Genomic DNA, 25458 nt, shown 5'->3' on the forward strand with positions numbered 1-25458 from the left:
GGGGTGTCAATAAAATAATAAACAAAATTTGAACCAGGCACATGTTGGGGGAGTATTGACAATGACTACCACCCCTGGAGTCGCAAATTCGAATACAGGGCATGCTGAGTGACTCCAGCCAGGTCTCCTAAGCAACCAAATTAGCCCAGTTGCTAGGGAGGGTAGAGTCACATGGGGTAACCTCTTCGTGCTCGCGATTAGTGGTTCTCGCTCTCAATGGGGGGCATGGTAAGTTGTGAATATAAATGGCTTTATAGGGTTAAAGAGTATCACAAAGCAGTCACAGTGCTCATGCGTCCAACATTTCCATATGGGATTGCGGTGAAAAGAGTATACTTTGAAAGCCTATGCTCTTGACCATGCGCAAGACTGAACAGCGTGCAGAAAAAACATATAACCTGGCATTTACCCTTCATCACATAGGCATGTAGTTGGCTGTTGGTTAGCACTAAGCATTCAAAGACTGCTGTTTCGCAGTCGACAAAATCAAGAACAAATTCATACCGTTTGGGGCGGACTAAAGTGAGAAATGCATGTGACCACATTGCATTTGTTGTGTAAATAAAAATTGGTTTCTTATGGTTGCGAACAATGAAGGACCGCCTACTCACCTGTCAATCAAGCTTTCTGCCAAAAACAAAAAAAGGGTTTTAAACTTTGCCTGTTAGGTTTAAAAGAAAAGAACTGTCCAATCTAAAAAGATACATATACATGCACAAGACCACACAAAATATCAAACCCTCTAATAAAAACTTACGTACAAAATATTATGATTCCGCCATCTCCTACGTATCATTAAGAGTGGTCATATTTTGGAATATACTGTAGTTGGTATGCCTGACACTAGATTCATTGGCTTGATTTCTGATCAATTTAGATTTGTGTTAAAAATAAAGTTTTTGTCGCTCCTCTGTCCTTTTTATTTATTTTTTTGCTGTGTAAGACCATAGGGCTGTCACAGAGAGATTTTTCAAGACTTCTTTTATGTGATATCTGTCATATAGTAGGGACATTATATGAGTGCTATTCCAAATCACTTATAGCACCTTTAAATCTGTGAACATTTTTCAGCAAGGAATCGGCTCTGGCATACTGTAGTACAGTACCGGACATTTGTCAGCTGCCTGCTTGGACGCGCTCATCTCAATATCTGCCAAGAAGTGCCATATCACATTCAGTCTATCAGGCCGAGGAGTGTGTGAGTGTGTATGTGTGTTTTTGATTGGGCTGACACTTCTTCATTATAGTGGTGTGTATCTTTGCTCTGCTCCTGCTGATAGCTGAGCCTTTGACGCACACACTCACTCAGACCTGCGTCATCATGAGGTACCCACATGGGTTTCATACAGACACACACTTTTAAGTTTGGAGACAACCCAAAATGATTGCACTCATTGATGCAGAAAAAAAATTATAAAATCTTGTTTTGCTGAAGGCATTCTTTCTAAATACGTCTTATATTTATCTACCTGCACTATAAACTCTAATTAGTAGACCTTACTTAGAAAAAGCATGCAAATCAACTGCCTTAGATCTAAGTAAATATACTTATTTGCCTCAAGTAAAGTGAACTTAATTATTTAAGTATAGTTAACTATTTACTTTTAAACTTGACTCATGTGTAATTAAATTATCACATTATTATGTGGATTCTAGGTTAGCCATATGGCACCTTGGATTCTCCTCAGTACTTCTTAGTGCACATACATTTGCACCTTTGTAAAGTACAATTGAGTAAAGAAGAATGGCTTGAATTTAAGGTAACACTAATCACCCTCATGGGGATTTCACAAAAATCACAACTCGCAACCAGTTTAAAAAAAAAAATAACAATAGTCATTATACATTTTTCAATAACCATGACGACATTTCTCCATAAGTTCTGTTGTCTTGATCAAACATACTGTACATCATTTATTCAAGCACAAGGGCTTATGGGTATTCCACACAGCTGCAAATTTGTACTTGATAATTTTGAGTTAGTCGTACTTTTAACGAAAGTTAAAGAATGCATATATTTGATTATGATTCCAAAATGTGACATTTTAAGTACTGTTTAATTAGGGCCACTTGAATGTTTTTAATAATGACAACATTATGGTTTAGAGAATAACGGTAACTTAATAGCAACTAGTAAGAATAGTAAAAAATAAAGCTTAAATTGAGTCAACAATTTGTATTTTATTTCAGATAACTAAGTATTTACAGTTGCCTTCTTTAGTTGTAATGTCTTAATAAAGACAAGTGGTCGATATGGGTTTGTAATAGCTGATCCTGATATTTAGAAAGCAGGGTGGCCAAAAGGCAAAATACAGTACATATATGTGGCAGGGCGGAGGGCGGGGCCAGGTCGAGATACTACACACCCGGTCCCGTATTAGGCTTATTATTCCTCCGTGAGGTTTAAAGGCTGACTGCAGAGGGCCGTGTGGGAGAGAGAGATCGTTAGCGGACATGTCCGTCATGTTTGTTTATGTTGTCTTTTAAGTTTACCATTAAAATATGATTTATATCGTCAAGCCGGTTCTCGCCTCCTCCTTTCCATTGAATACCTTTACACTGGTGCCGAAACCCAGGGAGTGTAAAGGTATTCAATGGCCCCGCCCTCCGCCCTGCCACAATATATAATATAAAATAAATTATTATAATAGATCATTTATTTATACAGTGTCAAGAAAAAGTATGTGAACCCTTTGGAATTAGCTGTTTTTCTGCATTAATTGGTCATACAATATAATCTCATCTTCATCAAAGTATAGACAAATACAATGTGCTTAAACTAACAACACACAAACAATTATAATATTTCATGTCTTTAATGAACACATCCCATTCAACATTCATAGTTTTGTGAAAAAAGTATGTGAACCCATGGATTTAAAAACTGGTTGATCCTCCTTTGGCAGCAATAACCTCAACCAAGCATTTCCGGTGGCTGCGGATTAGACCAGCACAACGATCAGAAGGAATTTTGGACCATTATTTCTTAAACAACTTAAGCCATATTCATAGGATGTCCACATCGTCTCGACTGGGTTTAGGTCTGGGCTCTGACTGGGCCACTCCAAAAGGTGGATTTTCGTTTTTTGACGCCATTCTGTAGTGGATTTACTTTGACGTTTAGGGTCATTGTCCTGCTGGATCATCTGAGCTTCAGCTGGTGCACTGTCACTCTGAAATTGTAGGATATCTTGATAAATGTGGGAATTCATTTTTCCCCTAATGATGGCAAGCGGTCCATGCCCCGAAGCAGCATAGCAGCCGCAAATCATGATGTTCCCTTCATCATTGCGATTAATGTTTTTATGTTGGTATGTGGTGCCCTTTTTACACCATATGCATGGGATTGGTATTTTCACTTTGCAAGCACGACTAATGATTCGCTGTACAGTCTAATATACAGTGTCAGTCTTCACCCTGCTTCAGATGAAGTGGAGTCACATTCAGCCTATAAGCCCACTCTTCTCTACACCTCCATGCTTTTGGTGGGTGTAGAGCAACTAATCTGTGTAGAGGGTCTGTTGCATCTGCTGACACGTCCATCACTGTCCTGTCACTGATGCGGGCATCACGTCTACCTGGATGGCCAGGTGGCAGATCTGAAACAATCTGTCTGATGGATGAGTCTGATGTGTGGGTCCTGTTCTGGTGTTGTCACTTGAGGTAGACTGAATGTCTATGATGTAATATATTTAAATAATTTGAATTATTATATTTATACTAAATTATTACATATTTAATTATTTTTAATTGGGGGGCCTTTTTCAGCAAATATTGGTATATGCAATTAATTCGATTAATTAATTGCAACATAATGTAATTCATTTTATTATTATTTTTTAATCTATTGATAGCCCTAGATGAAATTTATAATTAGAACTGATTGTAGAATTAAATAATATCATCCAGTTGTTATATGGCAGGCTAGCACCTTGCATGGCAGCTCTGCTCTCAGGTGTATGAATGTGTGTATGAATGGGTGAATGAGTCGCAGTGCTTTGAATACCGTTAAGGTTAAAAAGGCGCTATATAAGTGCAGACCATTTACCATTTATATATCTAAAAATATTTTCTCCTTTAAATATCTTAATTGTAGTTAGCTACGTTTCTAGCAGCTTATAGTGTACCTAAAAAAATTAAGTAACGACTGTAGTTTAACTACTTTATGTAGGTTGCACAGTTCAAGTCAGAAGTTTACATTAGGTTGACGTCATTAAAACTCATTTTTGAACCACTCCACAGATTCCATATTAGCAAACTATAGTTTTGGTAAGTCATAAATGTGCCTTTAAGCAGCTTGGAAAATTTCAGGAAATTATGTCAAGCCTTTTATGTCAAGACAATTAGCCAATTAGCTTCTGATAAGATGTGTACTGAAATGCAGGTGTACCTGTGGATGTATTGTAAATGCAATGTAATTGTACTTAATGTGTTTGAACTACCTTCAAACTCAGTGATTCTTTGCTTGACATCATGGGAAAATCTAAACAAATCAGCCAAAATCTGAGAAAAAATATTTGTGGACCTCCACAAGTCTGGTTCATCCTTGGGAGCAATTTCAAAATGCCTGAAGGTACCATATTCACCTGTACAAACAATAGTATGCGAGTATAAACATCATGAGACCACGCAGCCATCATACCACTCAGGAAAGAGATGCATTCTGTCTCCAAGAAATGAACGTAGTTTGATGAGAATAGTGCAAATCAATCCCAGAACAACAGCAAATGACCTTTTGAAGATGCTGGAGGAAACAGGTAAGAAAGTATCTATATCCACAGTAAAACAAGTCCTATATCAACATAACCTGAAAGGCTGCTCAGCTAGGAAGAAGCCACTGCTCCAAAACCACCATAAAAAAGTCAGACTACAGTTTGTGCACATGCCTCTGTCCTCTGGTCTAATGAAACAGAAATTTAACCGTTTGGCCATAATTACCATCGTTATGTTTGGAGGAAAAAGGGTGAGGCTTGCAAGCTGAAGAATACCATGCAAACTGTGAAGCATGGTGGTGGCAGTATTATGTTGTGGGGGTGCTTTGCTGCAGGAGTGACTGGTGCATTTCACAAAATAGATGACATCATGAGGAAGGACAATTATGTGGATATATTGAAGCAACATCTTAAGCCGTTAAAGCTTGGTCACAAATTGGTCTTCAAAGGACATTGACCCCAAGCATACCTTCAAAGTTGTGGCAAAATGGCGTAAGTACAACAAAGTCAAGGTATTGGAGTGGCCATCACAAAGCCCTGACCTCAATCCGATTGAAAATGTGCAAGCAACGAGGCCTATAAACCTGACTCAGTTACACCAGTTCTGTTTGGAGGAATGGGCCAAAATTCAAGCAACTTATTGTGAGAAGGTTGTGCAAGGCTACCCAAAACATTTGACTGAAGTTAAACAATTTATAGGCAATGATACCAAATACTAAGTGTATGTAAACTTCTGACCCACTGGGAATGTGATGAAAGAAATAAAATATGAAATCATTCTCTCTACAATTATTCTGACATTTTGCATTCTTAAAATAAATTAATGATCCTAACTGACCTAAGACAGGCAATGTTTTCTCCGATTAAATGTCAGGAATTGGAATAGGATTTTAAATGTATTTTGCTAAGGTGTATGTAAACTTCGGCTGCCATATCACCCTGTGGCTATTGCCTGGTTGCCCACTAAAGCTAAGCAGGGTTGAGCCTGGCCAGTACCTGGATGGGAGACCTCCTGGGGAAAACCAAGGTTGCTGCTGGAAGTGGTATTAGGGAGGCCAGCAGGGGGTGCTCACCCTATGGTCTGTGTGGGTCCTAATGCCCCAGTATAGTGACGGGGACACTATACTGTAAAAAAGCACTGTCTTTCGGATGGGACCTGACTCTCTGTGGTCATTAAAAATCCCTAGGGCACTTTCTCGTAAAGAGTAGGGGGTTTAACCCCGGTGTCCTAGCCAAATTCCCCCATTGGCCCCTATCTATCATGGCCTCCTAATAATCTCCATCCCTGAATTGGCTACATCACTCTACCATCTCCTCCATCTCCTCTCCATCAATAGCTGGTGTGTGGTGGGTGTTCTGGCGCACTATGGCTGCCGTCGCATCATCCAGGTGGATGCTGCACACTGGTGGTGGTTGAGGAGATTCCCCCTATACTATGTAAAGCGCTTTGAGTTTGAGAGAAGCGCTATATAAATGTAAGTTGTTGTTGTTAAACTTCCGACCTCAACTGTAGTTTGTGAAGTCACAGTTTCTAAAAAGCTTTCTCAACATAGATAGGGACCATGGCTCAAAAAAAGGCATATAGCACCTTAAATGCAATTGCACAAACTTTGTGAAAAGTATTTGTGAATAACAAAGTTTTAACTATATTGCAGTAAATGTTGCAGGTCATTTAGAGCCTTAATTTATTCTTTTATTGTACTGAATTACAAATCTGTCATTGAAATTAAGTTCTATGTGATATATCTTAAGCACTGAAACTCCAAATTAATCATCTGAATGTAGCATTCTTTATAGCATTTTGTTTTTATAAAAACCTAAGAAATGCTATTTGCGTAAGTATTCAGCTCCTGTGTTGAAAAAGGTCTGAGACTGCACAGATGAAAAACATAGGACACAATTATAACAAGAGCACAATTGTTTTCTAATTGGCCTCTGCCTGTGAATAATTAAAATCTACCACTTTCCTGGATAAAACCCCCACTGTTAAGGGGTCATTATGAAGGACAGCTGTGGAAAAAAGACATAAAGCAAAACACATGCATAAATTAGGTACAAAACAATGTCCAATTGTTTGGATGTCCCACTGGGCACTCCTAGTTCAATTATCAGGATGTACATTTATAGACAATATCAAACCACTCAGACATTGGCTAGAAAGGTCATTCTTCAAAGCTAAAAAAAACAGGAGATTTGTGAAAAAACACAGAGTGCCCAGAGATCACTTACAGAATTCAGTATCTGGATAGTTTTTACTATATGGAAAAGTTAACTCCAGTGGCAAGAGAAAGTATGTGAACCCTTTGGAATTAGCTGGCTTTCTAAATTAATTGATCATAAAATCTGATCCCATCTTCATCAAAGTCACAAGTATAGACAAATACCTTGTGCTTAATCTAACAACAACAAAAAACTATTATAATTGTTTGTCTTTATTGAACACATCACATTAAACATTCACAGTGCTGTGTAAAAAGTAAGTGAACCCTTGGATTTAATAACTGGTCGATCCTCCTTAGGCAGCAATAACGTCAACCGTTTATAGACTAGTCCTGCACAACATTCAGAAGGAATTTTGGAAAATTCTTCTTAACAGAACTGCTTCAGCTCAGCCATATTATTAAGATGTCTGGTGTGAATGGCTTTCTTGAGGTCATTCCACAGCATCTCTATTGGGTTAAGGTCTGAGCTCTGACTTGGCCACTCCAAAAGATGGATTTTCTTTTTTTGAAGTCATTCTGTAGTGGATTTACTTTGATGTTTAGGGTCATTGTCCTGCTGCATTACCCAACTTCTACTGAGCTTCAGCTGGTACACAGCCGCCCTGACATTATCCTGTAGGATGTCTTGATAAACTTGGGAATTCATTTTTCCCTCGATGATGGCAAGCGGTCCAGGCCCCAAAACATTAGGCTCCCTCCACCGTACTTCACCGTTGGGATGATTTCATGTTGGTATGTAGTGCCTTTTTTTGCCTTTTCTACCCAAATAATTCTACGGTAGATTCTTCAGTCCACAAACATTTTCCTAGTAGCATTATTTAGTGTCAAGGTGGTCTTTGGCAAACTTCGGGCACACTGCAATGTTTTTGTTGGAAAGCAGCGGCTTCCTTCGTGGTGTCCTTCCATGGACACCATTAATGTTTAATGTTTTCTGTAAAGTATACTCATGAACAGAGATGTTAACCAGTTCTAATGATTCATTCAAGTCTTTAGTTGTCACTTTAGGGTTCTTTTTTACCTCATTGATTATTCTGCGGTCTGCCCTTTGAGTCATCTTGGCTGGTCGGCCACTTCTAGGGAGAGTAGCCACAGAATTAAATTGTCTCCATGTATAGACAATTTGTCAAAATGAGATAAGCTCTTTGGGTTAACTTTGTAACCCTTTCCAGCTCGATGCAAAGCAACAATTCTTGATCATAGATCTTCGGAAATCTCTTTTTTGCGAGGTATGGTCGACGTTAACAGATGCTTCTTGTGGATAGCAAACTCAAAATGTTTGACTGCTTTTACTGTATATAAGTCAATATATCTCTAACCCACACCTTAAATATCGTTTCATTAATTCAATGCCAGGTTTGTCAACTCCTGACTCTAATTATCTTTAGCTTAGGTTTCCACAGCAATGTTTAATGGGATGTGTTTAATAAAGACATGAAAGATTATAATTGTTTGTGTGTTGTTAGCTTAAGCACAATGTGTTTGTCTATACTTGTGACTTTGATGAAGATGAGATCACTTTTTATGACCAATTAATGCAGAAAACAAGCTAATTCCAAAGGGTTCACATTCTTTCTCTTGACACTGTATATCAAAAGCTTTGCATAACACTGACTTGTATGGCATAAAGGCACAACTTTAGATTTGGCAGAAGCTGTTATCCTAAGCAACTTACTGTGCATTCAAGGTATACATTTTGTCAATTTGTGTGTTGGGAATCGAACCCATGACATTGTTGAGCTAGTTGAACAAACAAATTTAGCCAATGTTCCAAAAGAACTATATGAAATCACAAAATAGTATATTTAGCTATACTGTGGCAGAAGATTTTGTAATGGATAGAGCAGCACTGCTCACACCTTGAAAAACAGTTTGAGGGTTTAATCAGCAGGGACTGCGAAAACTTGATTGTGCAAAAGTTCTGGGAAATACTTCCGAGACACCTTCAGTCAGTTGAAGCTTGACAGAAAATAAAACTTGTTCTTTCAGTTGAAAAATTTATTCAAACACAATGTCTAGTTAATATTACTGTATATTGTGCAATATTATAGTTATATGTATTACATCTTGGACTTACACTGACACATAGGGGTATGGATGCAGCATCACTCAAACACAATAGTTTTCAGTTACCAATGCCATTGTAAAAATTCACTATTTACAGTCAGCCATCACTAATTTAATTAATGCGTGAAAGTGTCTGAAAACACGGCGGTAACTGAGTTGTATTCGGCTGGTCATATGATACAAACATGGCAGCCCTCGTGAGGGGACCCTATCCTTGTAGAATAAAACAGCTTCTATAAGGTTGCAGATGTAACTGAAATCTTCATTTCTTGTGACTTGACATGATTTTTTAACTTTCAAAATAATTAATTTCTTTAGGAGTAAAAACTTTTTTTTAAAGAGGAGCATGTGGTACTGACTGTACCTTTTAATATTTCTTAGACAGTTATAGTAAAGAATTTAATGACCCAGTCAAAGCCTTGAATTAAACCACAAATCTGTGGTACTGCTTGAAATTTGTGATTCTTTCTTTTGGATGTGAACAACCTAGTTGACGAATCAGTTGAATCAATCACTAAATGACTCACTCATAACAAAAATACTCTCATTTGTCACTACCTGCTGGTGTAAAGATATAATCTGTAGAAATGGTCAATGAACGAATCAATATAAACTCAGCAAAAAAGAAACGTCCTCTCACATTCAACTGCTTTTATTTTCAGCAAACTGAACACGTGTAAATATTTGTATGAACATAAAAAGACATAAACTGTTAGTTGAATCAACTAAGACATAAACTGAACAAGTTTCACAGATATGTGACTAACAGAAATGGAATAATGTATCCCTGAACAAAGGGGGGTACAGTCAGTATCTGGTTTGGCATTAAGTACTGCAGTGCATCTCCTCCTTATGGACTGCTCCAGATTTGCCAGTTCTTGCTGCGAGATGTTACCCCACTCTTCCACCAAGGGACTTGCAAGTTCCTGGATATTTCTAGGGGGAATGGCAATAGCCCTCACCCTCCGATCCAACAGGTCCCAGACGTGCTCAATGGGATTGAGATCCGGGCTCTTCGCTGGCCATGACAGAACACTGAAATTCCTGTCTTGCAGGAAATCACGCACAGAACAAGCAGTATGGCTGGTGGCATTGTCATGCTGGAGGGTCATAACAGGGTGAGCCAGCAGGAAGGGTACCACATGAGGGAGGATGAGGATGTCTTCCCTGTAACGCACAGCAATGAGATTGCTGCAGTGACAACAAGCTCAGTCTGATAATGCTGTGACACACCGCCCCAGACCATGACGGACCCTCCACCTCCACGATCCCGCTCCAGAGTACACGCGAGTCCGACCATCACCCCTGGTGAGACAAAACCGTGACTCGTCAGTGAAGATAATTTTTTGCCAGTCCTGTCTGGTCCAGTGAAGGTGGGTTTGTGCCCATAGGCGACATTGTTGCCGGTGATGCCTGCCTTACAACAGGCCTACAAGCCCTCAGTCCAGCCTCTCTCAGCCTATTGCGGACAGTCTGAGCACTGATGGAGGGATTGTGTGTTTCTGGTGTAACTCGGGCAGTTGTTGTTGTCATCCTGTACCTGTCCCGCAGGTGTGATATTCTGATGTACTGATCCTGTGCAGGTGTTACACGTGGTCTGCCACTGCGAGGACGATCAGCTGTCCTTCCTGTCTCCCTGTAGCGCTGTTTTTTTTGGCGTCTCACATTACGGACATTGCAATTTATTGCCCTGGCCACATCTGCAGTCCTCATGCCTCCATGCAGCATGCCTAAGGCACGTTCATCTTTCTTTTGGTGTTTTTCAGAGTCAGTAGAAAGGTCTCTTTAGTGTCGTAAGTTTTTATAACTGTGACCTTAATTGCCTACCGTCTGTAAGCCATTAGTGTCTTAACGATCGTTCCACAGGTGCATGTTTATTAGTTGTTTATGATTCATTGAACAAGCATGGAAAACATTGTTTAAACCCTTTACAATAAAGATCTATAAGTTATTTGGATTTTTATTAAATTATCTCTAAAATACAGTGTCCTGAAAAAGGGATGTTTCTTTTTTACTGAATTTATATGGTGTATGGATTCAAAAGACTTGAGTCACTGGGATTTATCCAAATCCCCACCACTATTAAAAAGACACTAACACAGACAAGCAGAGTGATACAAATGGACCCTTTTCACATGTCTGGGTTTGGAAGACGAAAGTAAACTATTGAAATGTAAACTTCTATAGCGGTGAATGGGTGACCAGAGCAAAATTTTGCATACCCGTTTGCGCCAATACTGAAACAAAAAGGCAATTTTTTACTCGTTTGTGAGCTTGCTTGAGTGAATAATCCAGTGTTATATCTTAGATGTCCAAAACAAAAAAAGCAGTCCAGCAGGAAAAGCATGTTAAACATAAAATTAAAAAAATCAACGCAAAGAGGAGGATCTCAGCATTCTAATGACACATTGAGCTTCTAGTCCACTCAGAGGCCGAGATATTTGATGAAACAGTGGTGGTGGTGCATGAGTTGAAAATTAGACTGAATGTCCATGGATGAGCACATCTGTGAAGGACAAAAATGCGTTAGAGCGCCACCTACATTTCAGATCAGCATTTTGTGATGAAATGTGATAGAGAAAAACTAAATTTATATTTTCTAGAACTTGCCGCCATCTAGTGGAATGAAATGAGACTTTTTGGAGGCTTGAACAGAACTAGAATTACATGCTTACAAGTTTAGGACAACAACAACAACATTTTTAAAAGTGAGTACTGTTACTCCCTCAGCAGCTGTATTATAAACCTCATCACAGCTGTGGTAATTATTATTATTTAACTAATCCCAGGGAAATACATGATTAATAATAATGTTATGAATTTACACAAAAAAGTAAACATTTAAAATGTTTAAAAAGTTTTCTAGGATTATGCTGCTAATTAAGGCAGAAAAGGGTCTATAGTGAAGCTTCCCAGAGCTGTTAAAACTAAATATCAGCATCATCTTGAAATGCCGGAACTAATTGCTGCATAATAATACCTACAAAAAATGGCTAATTTTACTACATAAAACAGTTTCTTTACCTATGCTTCCATAAATTGTGTGTGTGTGTGTGTGTGTGTGTGTGTGTGTGTGTGTGTGTGTGTGTGTGTGTGTGTGTGTGTGTGTGTGTGTGTGTGTGTGTGTATGTGTGAGCGTGTATTTATCACTTTATGGGGACCAAATGTCCCCATAAGGATAGTAAAACCCGAAATTTTTGACCTAATGGGGACATTTTGTCGGTCCCCATGAGGAAAACAGCTTATAAATCATACTAAATTATGTTTTTTGAAAAGGTAAAAATGCAGAAAGTTTTCTGTGAGGGTTAGGTTTAGGGGTAGGGTTAGGTTTAGGGGATAGAATATAGAGTTTGTACAGTATAAAAACCATTATGTCTATGGAAAGTCCCCATAAAACATGGAAACACAAGCGTGTGTGTGTGTGTGTGTGTGTGTGTGTGTGTGTGTGTGTGTGTGTGTGTGTGTGTGTGTGTGTGTGTGTGTGTGTGTGTGTGTGTGTGTGTGTGTGTGTGTGTGTGTGTGTGTGTGTGTGTGTGTGTGTGTGTGTGTGTGTGTGTGTGTGTGTGTGTGTGTGTGTGTGTGTGTGTGTGTGTGTGTGTGTGTGTGTGTGTGTGTGTGTGTGTGTGGAGCGGTAGTGTAGCAGTTGGCCTGCTTCTGAACCTGGCGACCTGAGTTCGATTCCCGCTCATGGCTAACACCAGTGATGATTATCTGAACTGGTCCCAGGCCTCCCATAGGTCGACTCAGCCTAAAATGAGTACCTGGTGCGGTGTGTAAAACATCACCACTGGGGAGACAAAGGTGGTCGGGCGTGGTGCTGGCCACCCACCCCCTTGTGTACCGTTCCGGCCTTCATAGGTGCTCGCTAACAGCACTTGCCCCTACAGTCTGTTAAGGCTAAATGGGGGATCTTTATCTTTTTTTAATTTCACTAGATTAAGTTTATTGATGAGGAATAACATAATGAGGAATACAAAACTATCGGCATACATTTTTTGCCAATAATCGGTAGTTGATAAAAAGCAACTATTGGCACCGATTAATCCATCAAAAACTGAAATATTGGTCTACCTCTAATATTTCATGACTCCAAAACTAGCCGCAATAAACTAAAAATTACCAAGGATTAATTTTAGTTTCAGTTTTGTCGGCCAGACAGTGTCTTCATGTCTAAGTGGGTGGTTCTTGGCCAGGATAAACTTCAATTAGCCCCCCCATGTATATCCTCTTCTTTTAACAGATGTCTCTGTTATCGCTCTAAAGGTGGTGATTTATTCGAGTACATCTGTTCACTTTAAAGTGGGTCTACTCAGTAGCTTTTTTGCTTTTAAACAGCGAAGTATTCTGTATGTTCACATATTTAAGCACACAGTTAATATGGACAGAATGGAAGAAACTTAATATTTTGTTATTTCAAAATGTGTTTTAGATAGAAGTAATTAGCTGCACACTGCATGAGCACTTTAAAATCTTATGGCCTTGAGTAAGCATTAGAAATTATCTTGATTTCCTGTTCTACAGTGTAGATACATAATGAAACTCACTCAACCAAAGACATAATGCAAATCACTCCTGTGGGAATCATGTAGCCCCCAGTGATCATATTGCATGTAATCTGTTCTTCTGTAGTGAAAGATACAAGCACATAAAGATCTGCAGTATGTGTTAAGAACAAAACCCAGGGCATAAATCTCAGCATAATGAGTGGATCATATAACCACTGTGAAGTGATTTTGTACGCGATACTCAGTGGGAATTATACAGTTTAGTTTTTAGTGCTCACACTAAATCCCAAACTAGTCTAAGCCAGTGTTATAATCTTTATAAAAAATAAAAAAAGACAAAATATTCGCTAACTTAAATAAGAACAAATTGGAAAAACTGAAACAAAATTAAAATATATTTTCTTGAAGTCGACCGATAGTGGACTTTGCTGATGCCGATTGCTAATGTGGTGTGATATGGCGATAATCGATAAATCAGCAGATATATATATATATATATATATATAAGAAGTTCAATGGAAAGGAGGAAGCGAGAACCAGATTTTCAATATAAATAATATTTTAACAATAAACTTAACCAGAAGACACAAACACACACATGACGGACATGTCTCTAAACTATCTCTCTCTCCCGCACTATCCTCTACAGTCGGCCTTTATCCCTCTTGGAGGCTTAATTAGCCTGATAAGGGACCGGGTGTGTATAATCACGACCCGGCCCCGCCCTCCGTGTCTTCATGTCTAAGTGGGTGGTTCTTGGCCACAATAAACTTCAATTAGGGTCGTTGCCCATCCGGTAAAATATGCGATTGTCCCGTATTTATTGATGAAATGATGTGACATGTATCAAATCAATACGGGAAGCGACTTGTCCCGTATGTAAGCCTGTCTGATGCCGTCCCGTATTTTACAACTTCAAAAGTGGCAACCCAACCTGCAGTATGGACCAGACTTTATGCTGATAGTGAAAAGTCAGGCTATGTGAAAGTAATTTAAAACAAACCTCATATACCCCATGATCTTCTGGGCCTTTTGGGTAGTGATGATTGTATTAAGGGGTTTTTGAAGCTAGAGGAATCAGCTCTGATTGTATATACTACTGCAACAATTCTTGTATTATTTCCTTGGTGTAATTAAAATAAATGTATGTCTTTGTCTCACCCTCTCACCTCCTGTGCTCGCTTCTTAATGGAAAATTGATTGTCGTGACAGTAAATTCCTGTTTGATGTGCTGTAACAGGACAGCAATTTCCTTAAGAGAATGGGAGAAAGCAATCACCAATGTTCACATAATGGCTGAAGCTAATTTAGCATCGGTTAATCAAATGTTCTGTGTTGAGAAATGTCCAAGCCTTTCTGTGGGCTTCACTCTGTGGTTACTTAGTTGTAGAAGACATTCATTTGCGATTCAAACTCACGTCTGGACACTGGGAAACAAGGTTGTTGTTGTTGTTAGCCAAGCAAACACTGACCTACATTGCACATGTATGCCATGTTGCATTGCTTGACCCTCAGGCATGTAATATTCAAGAATTGATTTAGGTTGATCATTTCACCCACTGTGGGCACTGTGTGTTGGATTTATATTTATTTACTTTCAAATTAATATTTTAATTTCTCTGCTAAAAAAATAATAAATTAAATGTGGTTTGCTGTTCTTAGATTGATTACCTAGCCAAGCTGTTTTTTAACTGGCTGGTTTGTTTTGATGGTTTAAGAGTGGTTTGGGCACTTGTCACTGGTCAGGTTGGGAGACCAGCTGGTTGACCAACAAAACAGGACTTTCCCCTCCTTTTCTTAAAAAAAAAAAGCAAAAGTCTGGGTCTCAGCGAGGCTCTTAACAATGGAAGTGAATGGAGCCAATACGGAAACATTAAAATACTCGCTGTTCCAAAAATATAGCCACGAGTTCTAAACAGTATGCATGTTAACATGATTTTAGTGTGATAAAATCACTTACTAATCTTTTCTGTGTAAAGTTATTGTCAATTTTACAACTTTGTTGCATGATGATGTAATGTCAACAAATCCTAAAATGACTGTTAAAATAACAATATAATTTTAGAGCTCAAATAATACATGAGTTTTAACAGAAGAATCAATGTAAGAGCTTTTACAAAATTATAAGCTTCACATTTCTGCCTTAAAACCCTAAAAATAATTTGGCACCATTCACTTCCATTGTAAGTGCCTCACTGTAAGTTCGGTTTTCAATTTATTTAAGAAAAGGAGGGACAAGTCAAAATACATTTTTGTGGTAATCAACATTATGCCACAAATGCTGTCGAATGAGCTTAACTTTTATTGAACCTGGAATATTCCTTTAAGTTGTTTGCTGGATTTAGCTGGTTTAAGCTGGTCCAGCTGGTCTCCCAAGCTGGTGTCTATCTGGTACTGGTGGTCAGTCAGCTTGTCTCTCAGCTTGACCACTTGAAAAGGGCCCAGAACACCTCTTAAACCATAAAAACAGACCAACCTAACCTGCTAACCACCATAGGCTTTTTTTTAGTAGGTTTGTAATTCCTGCAAATAATAATCTACTTATAAACACACTGGGGGATTCAAAACATGACTGTTTCACCTTCCATTTCTTGCCAATCCAGAGAATAAAAGTACCATTACCAAGACCTTGCCCATGTTTTTGTTGTTCCACTTAATGATAGCAGTCTTCTTATGAGATCCCCTATATGATACGCTTGTTTTGTGTCGCCACTGATCAAGATCTATAAAGAGGTCTGTTCTACAGGGATGAAGCTAATGCCCATTGATGAACCATACTCCTGTCCTAATAGGCCAGGACCATTCTCTCCAGTACCCTGGGGTCAAAAGTAATTGATCCTGCTATTGTTAGCTCAATGCTAATCCATCATGTACAGTAGGCTACTGTATTTTCTCTCCAGCTCTGCCTTCCTCTACGCCAAACCACAAAAGTGGAGCAGTCTACAACAGCTTCGCTGTTTCCTGCACAATGCCACACTTCCATTGACTTAACTACGCTGTACTTTTGGAGCTTATCACTTCCTGTGCATGCCTACCAGTTTGTAGAGGACAAACATTTAAGTTTTGATGGAGTCATGTTTGTTCACTGAGTGATTATGGGGAAGATAAAGAAATGGCGACTTCCCTTATTCCCACACTTTGCCACCTTGAGGGGCAAGTCGCCCTCTCGGCGGAAGAACGTCTAGGGTCTTTGCGCGAGCACTCTACTGGGGGTTTTGCACACTAGAACCTGGTTACTGGATGCCAACTTAGTGTGTTTGCTGGAATGGACTCAAGCTGGCCCCACTCCACCTCCTCGTGCTCACTCGCTCTGCTCTTTCTCTCGTACTTCCTCTGCAGATGGAGGGAACGAGGAAACATTCGATCTACCGACTTCCAGCCTGGATCCCCTGCACAACTTCACTGGACAAGGTAAGATATGATTCAGCTCTGTCTTTTGGTTGCCATATCTTTTAGAAACTATCCATGTCCTTGTCTCATACTAATTCTTTGTTTTAAAATAACTCCATCATCTATCAATCACCATCATTCCCAAAACAATTCCCAATTTTTAGAAGGTTAAAAAGGCACCCCTTTGTATTTTTAATTGTTTAATTGTGTAAATTCTCTTTCATAATAGCACTGTACATTTTAACATCTACAGTATATAGAATAGGCAAGATGGTGTCTTTTATACAGTGATGCGGTTGACTAATACCAGCAGATTTGTAAAGGGATAGTTCACCCAAATACAGATGAGATAATACAAATTATCTCATCAGTTACTCGCCCTCATACCATCCCAGCTGTGTATGACTTTATTTTTTCTGTTGAACATAAATTAATATTTTTAGAACAATATCTCAACTGTGTAGGTCCATACAGTGCAGGTGAATGGTGGCCAGAAATGTAAAGGTCCAAAAAGCATTTAAAGACAGCATTAATGTAATTGATATGACTCCAGTGATTAAATCCATGTCTTCAGGAGTGATATGATAGGTATGTGTGAGAAACAGATCAATATTTAAGTCTTTTTTTTTTTTTTTTTAAATATAATTTCTCCTTCCTGCCCAGTAAATGGCGATATGCACAAAGAATGTGAATCGGCAAAAACAAAATAAGAATTTGAAATTAAAAGTGGAGATTTGTAGTTAAAAGAACTTAAATATTGATTTTTTTTTCTCACCCACACTTATCGTACCATTTCAGAACACATGGATTTAACCAATGGAGTGGCATGGATTACTTTTATGCTACCTTTATGTGCTTTCTGGATAATCAAAGTTTTGGTCACCATTCACTTGCATTGTATGGACCTACAGAGCTGAGAATGTTTTTCAAAAAAACTTTTTTTGGGGTGAACTATCCCTTTAATGTGTCACCTCGTAATCATTTCATAGTAGATTTTTGAGTCATCAACGTCCCAATGTTCATTGGATCAACCCCCTTCCAGTGTCTGAATTAATGTTCATGATGTACTGAGAGATATACTAGAGAACTAGGGAGTGAGGTGACACCCTGAGATTTTAGAGCTGCACCGAAGGGGAGGATTTTAATAATAATCTTACATTTTGGCATAACATGGATGTCCATACAAGGTGACCGAAAGTTTAGGATGTCTTTATAGCCTTTAGACTTTAATAGCATGTTGTTGATATTGTACTTGGATTGACATGTTCAATAATTCAGAAGAGTACCATGATGTGCTCTACTCTGCATCTGTGTGGGCACGTGTACATTTTGCCCCTCAGGCATTTTGTTTTGGATGGACAACAAAGTCATGCAGAGATTATAACATTCATATACAGCCCTGATATACAAAAAAATAACATTCAACTGTGTTACACATATCTGCTGTGTTCTAATTTAAAGGTTATTTGTTCTGCAAATTCATTATTAAAAATATATTTTTGTATATATTTAAATGGTAATATTTAAAGGTGCACTAAGTAAGTACATATTTAGCTTTTGTTGGCTGTAATCTGTGGAGGCAAACAGTTTTCAGTTTATAAAGTTTATTACTTAGTCTTTCACATTGCTGTTGAGTGACTTTATGCCACTCCTGGCGCAAAAATTCAAGCAGCTCGGCTTTGTTTGATGGCTTGTGGCCATTCATCTTCCTCTTGATTACATTCCAGAGGTTTTCAATGGGGTTCAGGTCTAGAGATTGGGCTGGCCATGACAGGATCTTGATCCAGTGCTCCTCCATAACTCCTCCATTGTTAGTGAAGATGAGTCTTTAACTGAAACTTAAAAGACTCAATTCTACCACAGGATCTAATGTGAAGAGGCAAACTATTCCAAATTCGAGGGGCTGCAACAGAGATGGCACGATCCCCTTTAGATTTTAAACAAAATCTTAAGATCTTAGTGGTCTAGTGGTTTGATATTGATATAGAATTTCCAAAATGTAATCAGGTGCAAGGCCATGCAGACCCTTAAAAACAATCAAAAGCACCTTAAATTGAATTCTATATTTAACTGGAAGCCAGTGTAGAGAAGAAATACTAGTGTGCTTCCTGGTGTCAAGGCTGGAATTGGGCAAACACCCAACAGCGATGTGAAAGACTGGTAGAGAGCACGCCAAGACGCATGAAAACTGTGATTGAAAATCAGGGTTATTCCATCAAATATTGATTTCTGAACTTTTCCTAAGTTAAAACATTAGTATTGTGTTGTTTAAAAATGAATATGATCTTGTTTTCTTTGCATTATTCGAGGTCTGAAAACTGTTATTTTGATCAGTTGTCATTTTCTGCACATAAATGCTCTAAATGACCATATTTTTATTTGAAATTTGGGAGAAACGTTGTCAGTTCTTTATAGAATACACATTTTGTTTTATTTTCTTAAACACATACCTATTATTCTGTACCAACAAGTTTTAATTTGTGTGCTGAAAACATGCCCTACTGTAATCATACCCATTAATACTTTCATTTGTTTCATGTATTGCTCCAATTCTGTAGGTGGCAGTATAGACAGTGACTGTGCCTTTGAGGCTGACTACGCAATACCTCCCATCTCCATGGCTGAGGGGTTGCAGCACATTCATATGATGGAGGGGTCATCTCGCTCTCTCCCCTCATCGCCTCTACTCACCCACCAGATCGTCAGCTCAAGACTGCCGCCCATGAGGAAGGTCTTCGTCACAACCACAGGTACAGATGGGACACTTAACGTGAAACTATGATGCCACGTGTGATGTAAAGTGACAGAATCATTGCCAATGAGAAGCTATTTTATCAAGTTCAACTTGATAAACTTGAACTATTTTATGTTCAATGTACAGTTTTGGGTTGCAGAATTTTGGACCAATTAGATTTCACGGTGGACACAGCTTTTCAGAAGTATGCTGCATAATAGAAACCAATTGACTGTCAAAATGTCATGGTCACAGCTGGTAAGAGTTACATGGAAAGGGGTGTTCACACTGATAGAGAGTTGGAGCAACAAAACAACCTGAATTGCTTAATTTTCAGTAATAGTTAACAATTTCTGGTAACTTGAGTTAATTCATACAAATGCAGCACAGAGACTTTCCAACCAAATTAATGTCAGTGTGAACACCCCTATAGAGATGGGTTTTGTCACTTGTTGCTTTTATGGCCAGGCAATATGCATACACAAAATTGTGTATGTGCAGAGAGACAAAAGGATGATGTGCTATATTGCTGCTGTGCCAGTATATTGCTGGGGTTGGATGTGTCCACTAGGGTGTACCAGTTTCATATTTCTGTTGAGGCTGAACACGGGAATAGACTCTATACTCTCTAGACTTTACTCTTAATGCACCCTAACAGATAGCCTACATGTCTATTCATATGAACAGATTTGACGTTGATGCTTGTTTGTCTGTATTAAATATCTTCATGTTGTTATTTTTGTTTTGTTTTATGAATGTGTGCACATGAGTCATTTTTGTGTTGGAGCTATTTAAGATTAAATGCCTTTGTTGAGTCTAAGTTTCATATATTAAATTAATTGTTGATTTATTTATTTATTGTGCATTATAAAAATTTGGGTTTTGATCATGCTTTATGGACATGAAATGGTTTTGAATCTAAATTTATGACTTTTGACTGTTGTTTCATTTAATACTTACAAATTATGTGTGGATAGCTTTTATTTGTAACACTTTACAAAATGGTTCCATTTGTTAAGTAATGGATAATGCACGGTCAACTGAATGTTATTGCAAAATAACCTCAGATAGGGTGATCTTGTATCACACTGAAGTGGTTTATTTTGCGATAACAACCGGTTGATTACATTATCCTGCCTATTACACAGCTACAAACTAAATAAATAAAAAAACTGACATGAAATTATTTTATTATGTGAGAAGAAATCGCTTAACAGTCGATTTGCACCTACGGTTTGCATCAGAGTTCTGTTAAATAATGACCGTCTGACTGCTCATTATCCAGCTTATTACAAGACTACTTGCCAAATGAATAAATAAATGGACATAAAACATTGATTTTAGTTCAAATTATTTTATTAGCTTACTTTTAGAGAGTGATATGAGAAATATTAAAGATGATATGCAATACCCGGATAACCGCTCTGATATGTTTTAATCACCGGAGGGGCGGTTGATACTCTAGATGGCGCTATTGACCAATCAGAATGGAGTATTCCAGAGAGCGATGTAATAACATTTGCTAACAACATTAGTTAACATTAAAGGACCATGAACAATAGATTTACAGCATTTATTAATAATGTTCATTTCAATAAAAAATAATACATTTAAATAAAAAATGTAAAGTTGTAAATGTTAATATTGTATTTTTATTAACTAGCATAAATGCTGTAAAAATATATTGTTCATTGTTAGTTCTTGATATCTAGTGCCTTAACTCATGTTAAGCACTAAAGCATGTTTTTTTGTTGTATTTTTAAACTTAACTCTGGATAAAAATCCATTGCGTTATTTTATCATCAGCTACCTTTTTTGTTTATTATTATATGGATTTTCCGTGTGTGTGGAAACCCCTCAACCTTCTTACCACATTCTTTTTTGTATAAAGAATGCCCCTACAGTTTGCAGAGGTTTATCAGACATGAAGGTGTCTGAAAGTTAGTCTAGACGAAAAAAAAAATTATATTGTCCTTGGTATGAATCTCAAATTCGTGTATAAGAAATTATACTCTTAAACTTTCGTCTGCAGTGAATTCAAGTGCATTTGTGAAGATGTACTGAAAAGGACAGCATGTTGTTCATTCATATGAGTCACGAAATGGTTCTTTTACTGCTCTTTGTGATGATAATGTGCCTTACTGCTATATGATTTAAGGTTCACTTTCTTTCAGTTTGGATGATTCGTTTCAGAGTTTGGGATCAGAATTTGGCTAGTTTACAGAAAACAAAATGGCAGGACCATCATTTGTTTAAAACTGAAAGGGGGGAAGGGAAAACGATAACGCTCTCGCACCCACACATACTTGTTCCATAACATCAAAAGCATATTTTTAGACTCTTAAAGTCATTGTTAATCCAATAATGAAAAATCTTCTAATGAAGACCCTCATTTCTTTCTATATTCTGTGAAACACTAATAGAGAAATGTTAAGCAAAATGTTTCATTTGGGACTGACAGCCTCAGTCAACATTCATTTCTGTTATATGGAAGAAAAAGAAGCAATAGAAGTAAAATGATAACTTAAATTGTCAGTATGAAGAATGAGAGTCATGTGGGTTTGGAACAACATGAGGGTGAGTAAGTGATGGCAGCATTAAACTTTCACTTTACTGTAAATGCAATTCCATGAAGTCATCTATAAGATGAATGGTTAGAGAATCATCTAAACCTTATTTAGGAGAAACAGAAAAGTAATTTTACCAATTTAAGGGTGTAGTGGTTCTCTTCCAACATTAATTACCGTGTTTTCTTGGTGGCTGATTTGTAATTCTCCAGTGTAAGCAGCGCTGCGAAGCTTCTCATCTCCGCTAATGAAAGTCAGGCCTCTTTATGAGTGCCCTTTCATCCTCTGTTCTTTATGCATTTCTGCATATTTATGAGAACCTAATCAGGTGTTGCTTTTGCGTTTAGGCTCTGTCTGTTATTACAGAAAGAGAAATGTACCATATTGACCAAAAAAAGAATTAAACAGCGATATCACTCAAAGGAAGATCTTTAGGAAAGATTAAAGAAAACCAAGTCCTCTGTGATATGAAACTATAAGATGAAAGGTCTTATGTTATAAAGGATGGATTTGAATCTGTTCCCCTCTGCTTTGGTCAGCTCGGTCGAGAGATCCATCTAAGCAGTTCCAGTTTGCTCAAATGACTGTATAAAGACTTTTTAAAATAACAGAGTAAATGTTTTATTCTCAGGGAGACTAGGCCAAGTTGTGGAAGATGTCTATTTTACTTCAGATTGTATTTAAAACAAAGGTATTTATCACAAATCAGTGTCAATATACACTCACTGAGCACTTTATTAGGAACACGTGCTTATTCATGCAATTGTGTGGCAGCAGTGCAGTGTATAAAATCATACATATACAGGTCAGGAGCTTCAGTTAATGTTCACATCAACCATCAGAATGGGGGAAAAATGTGATCTCAGTGATTTCGACAGTGGCATGATTGTTGGTGCCGGACGGGCTGGTTTGAGTATTTCTGTAACTGCTGATCTCCTGGGATTTACATGCACAACAGTCTCTAGAGGTTACTCAGAATGTTGCCAAAAACAAAAAACATCCAGTGGGCGGCAGTTCTGTGAACAGAAATGCCTTGTTGATGAGAGGTCAACTGAGAATGGCCAGACTGGTTCGAGCTGACAGAAAGGCTACAGTAACTCAGATAACCACTCTGTACAATTGTAGTGAGCAGAATAGCATCTCAGAATGCACAACACATCAAACCTTGAGTCGGATTGGCTACCTCAAGTGCAATTCTACATCTCATCCATCCTCTTTTGCTCTCCTCCCTTTTCCTTTTGTTGTTCTTCTTCTTTATCTCTCTTATTCCATTTGTCTGCTATTACTGAGTTGCAGAGAGGAGAAAATGGCAGATTGTATCTATCTCTTCACGTTCAGATTTGAACAAAGCCCAGCAAGAGCGCATTGACCTTTTTACCGGATCAATCACATCCTGATTTAAGCCTCCCAGGGCGAGGCGGGAGGTCCGATGCAGCCCCTCGTCCATCAGTTCAGCCTGAGTGACTAGTGAAGGTGTGCAACCCCTGAAGAACCACCAGTTCTTGATTAAAAATGTCACTAGTCCTTTGTTTTCATAGATTGATTCACATTTCTCTTGTGTGCATATCGGAAACGTCAATTAACTTCTGTGGACACTTGCAGGGAAGCACTTAATTCACTTTTGAGTGCTACAAAGTCAGATATATGCCACCCCAATGTGTCTTAGTTGATTTATTGAGATGTAATAAGGCTGTTTGTGTCATTTATCGAGAACAATTTGTCACTTCTCAGTGGAGTATCGCTGGTAAGGTAATTGTAAATAGGGCTGGCCCAGCATGCATTTGAGAGACAACTTGTTGATAGCTCAGCAGGGTGTCACACTAGGTTTTAAACATGGGAAAATTTACTTTTTGATACAGGGGATGGACCCCAAAATATGATGATCCCCTTGCAAGGGACCCCCTTTATAAAATATAATGGCAGCTTTATATTTTTGGTACTGTATAAATACTCGTTTATACTGTGTCCAGTGTACATTTTTTCACAGTTTTTCGTTTTAGTCATAAATTTAGTCAGTATTTTGTCATGTCATATTCATACATTTTTGTCAGTTTTACGAAAAAGTGTCAAACTGTAACAGACCAAACTTTAAATATTGAAACATTTAGACAAATTAAAAGAAATGGATATAGTAGTTAACGCATGTATACTGTAAATAGGATGCATTTGAATGAGGTGTTAAAGCGGTTAATTTTGCTGGTGTTAGCGTTTTCAACTCACACAGCTCAAGTGGAGAAATCCCCAACATTCTGGTTTAATGGATTAGATGATTCCATATCTTATATCTTCTATATGCAGATTCTCTTGATGTTTATTCTTTTGTTTATATCTTGCACTGTTAATATCTTAAAGTATAATTTTTGTCTCATCTCATCAAAAGTGTGCTTTAATAAAATCCTTTAACTATCGTCATGAGGCACCTTTTTCCATCTCGTCTTCGTTATCGTTGACTTGAAAAATTATAAAGACATGTTTTTTGGAAAATTAAAGAATTTCTGTTTATATTGTCAGTGTTCTAAAGCCAAAATTCTATCCGGAAAATATTCAATTTGTATTACTATATACAATACAAATGAGTAATGTTAGATGTATGACCTTTTTAGAAAAAGTTGAAAAAAAGTTCAACTAGGTCTGGGTAAAAATATAGTTTTTCCTCGTTTAAAAGATCTTGATATCAATTCTTTAATCCCAAAATGGATCTTTTGCTCTACGCGCAACCCTCTTCTACAATTAGAGAAAATCGCTTATATTTCAACCACATTTCATGCTATTCAACTAAATTTTCTATGATTAGCCACTGGCTGGTAAATGTTTACTCAACAGTGACTATGTTCACGTGGACACCAGAAAGCGGCTTATTGCGAGAAAGCAGTGTTGCAGTTTACATGCACTGTATAAGCAAGCGGCTGTAAGATATTTAGTGTGCAACATTTAGAAGGGAACTTTAATGTGCCCTCATTCTCACACCATTATATATGTAAGGATATTTGGTATGCTGAATTTAGAAGGGAATTTAGGGTCTTGAAATATGTGAGCTATGAACTAAATTAAACTGTCCTTATTGTACCTTATTAGATAATGAAATGTGTAACGGAATTAGTCGCGTTCGACAACCATTATAAATTAGATAAATGACAAATAACTAGATTATTTGTCTGAATAAATTCTCCACCATTAAAATCGTAATACAACGTATAGTTGTATCTGCTCACAATTTCTACTGAAAGGAATTAGCTTTAATAAGTAAATTATGATTAATTCACT

At 37.8% G+C, this 25458-nt stretch overlaps 1 protein-coding gene across 4 annotated transcripts in view; it reads left to right on the plus strand.

Moving 5' to 3' along the window:
- Positions 1-25458, plus strand: part of LOC127626970 (protein TANC2-like) — a 248763-nt gene that overhangs the window by 118203 nt on the left and 105102 nt on the right. For all 4 annotated transcript variants that reach the window (XM_052103139.1, XM_052103140.1, XM_052103141.1 and 1 more), the window contains exons 3-4: positions 16843-16914; positions 19452-19643. In XM_052103139.1, coding sequence (XP_051959099.1) covers positions 16843-16914; positions 19452-19643 — 264 coding nt within the window. The remainder of the gene's footprint in view (positions 1-16842; positions 16915-19451; positions 19644-25458) is intronic.

Source organism: Xyrauchen texanus, chromosome 33 (assembly GCF_025860055.1).
Source record: "Xyrauchen texanus isolate HMW12.3.18 chromosome 33, RBS_HiC_50CHRs, whole genome shotgun sequence".
Classification (NCBI taxonomy): Eukaryota; Metazoa; Chordata; class Actinopteri; order Cypriniformes; family Catostomidae; genus Xyrauchen; species Xyrauchen texanus.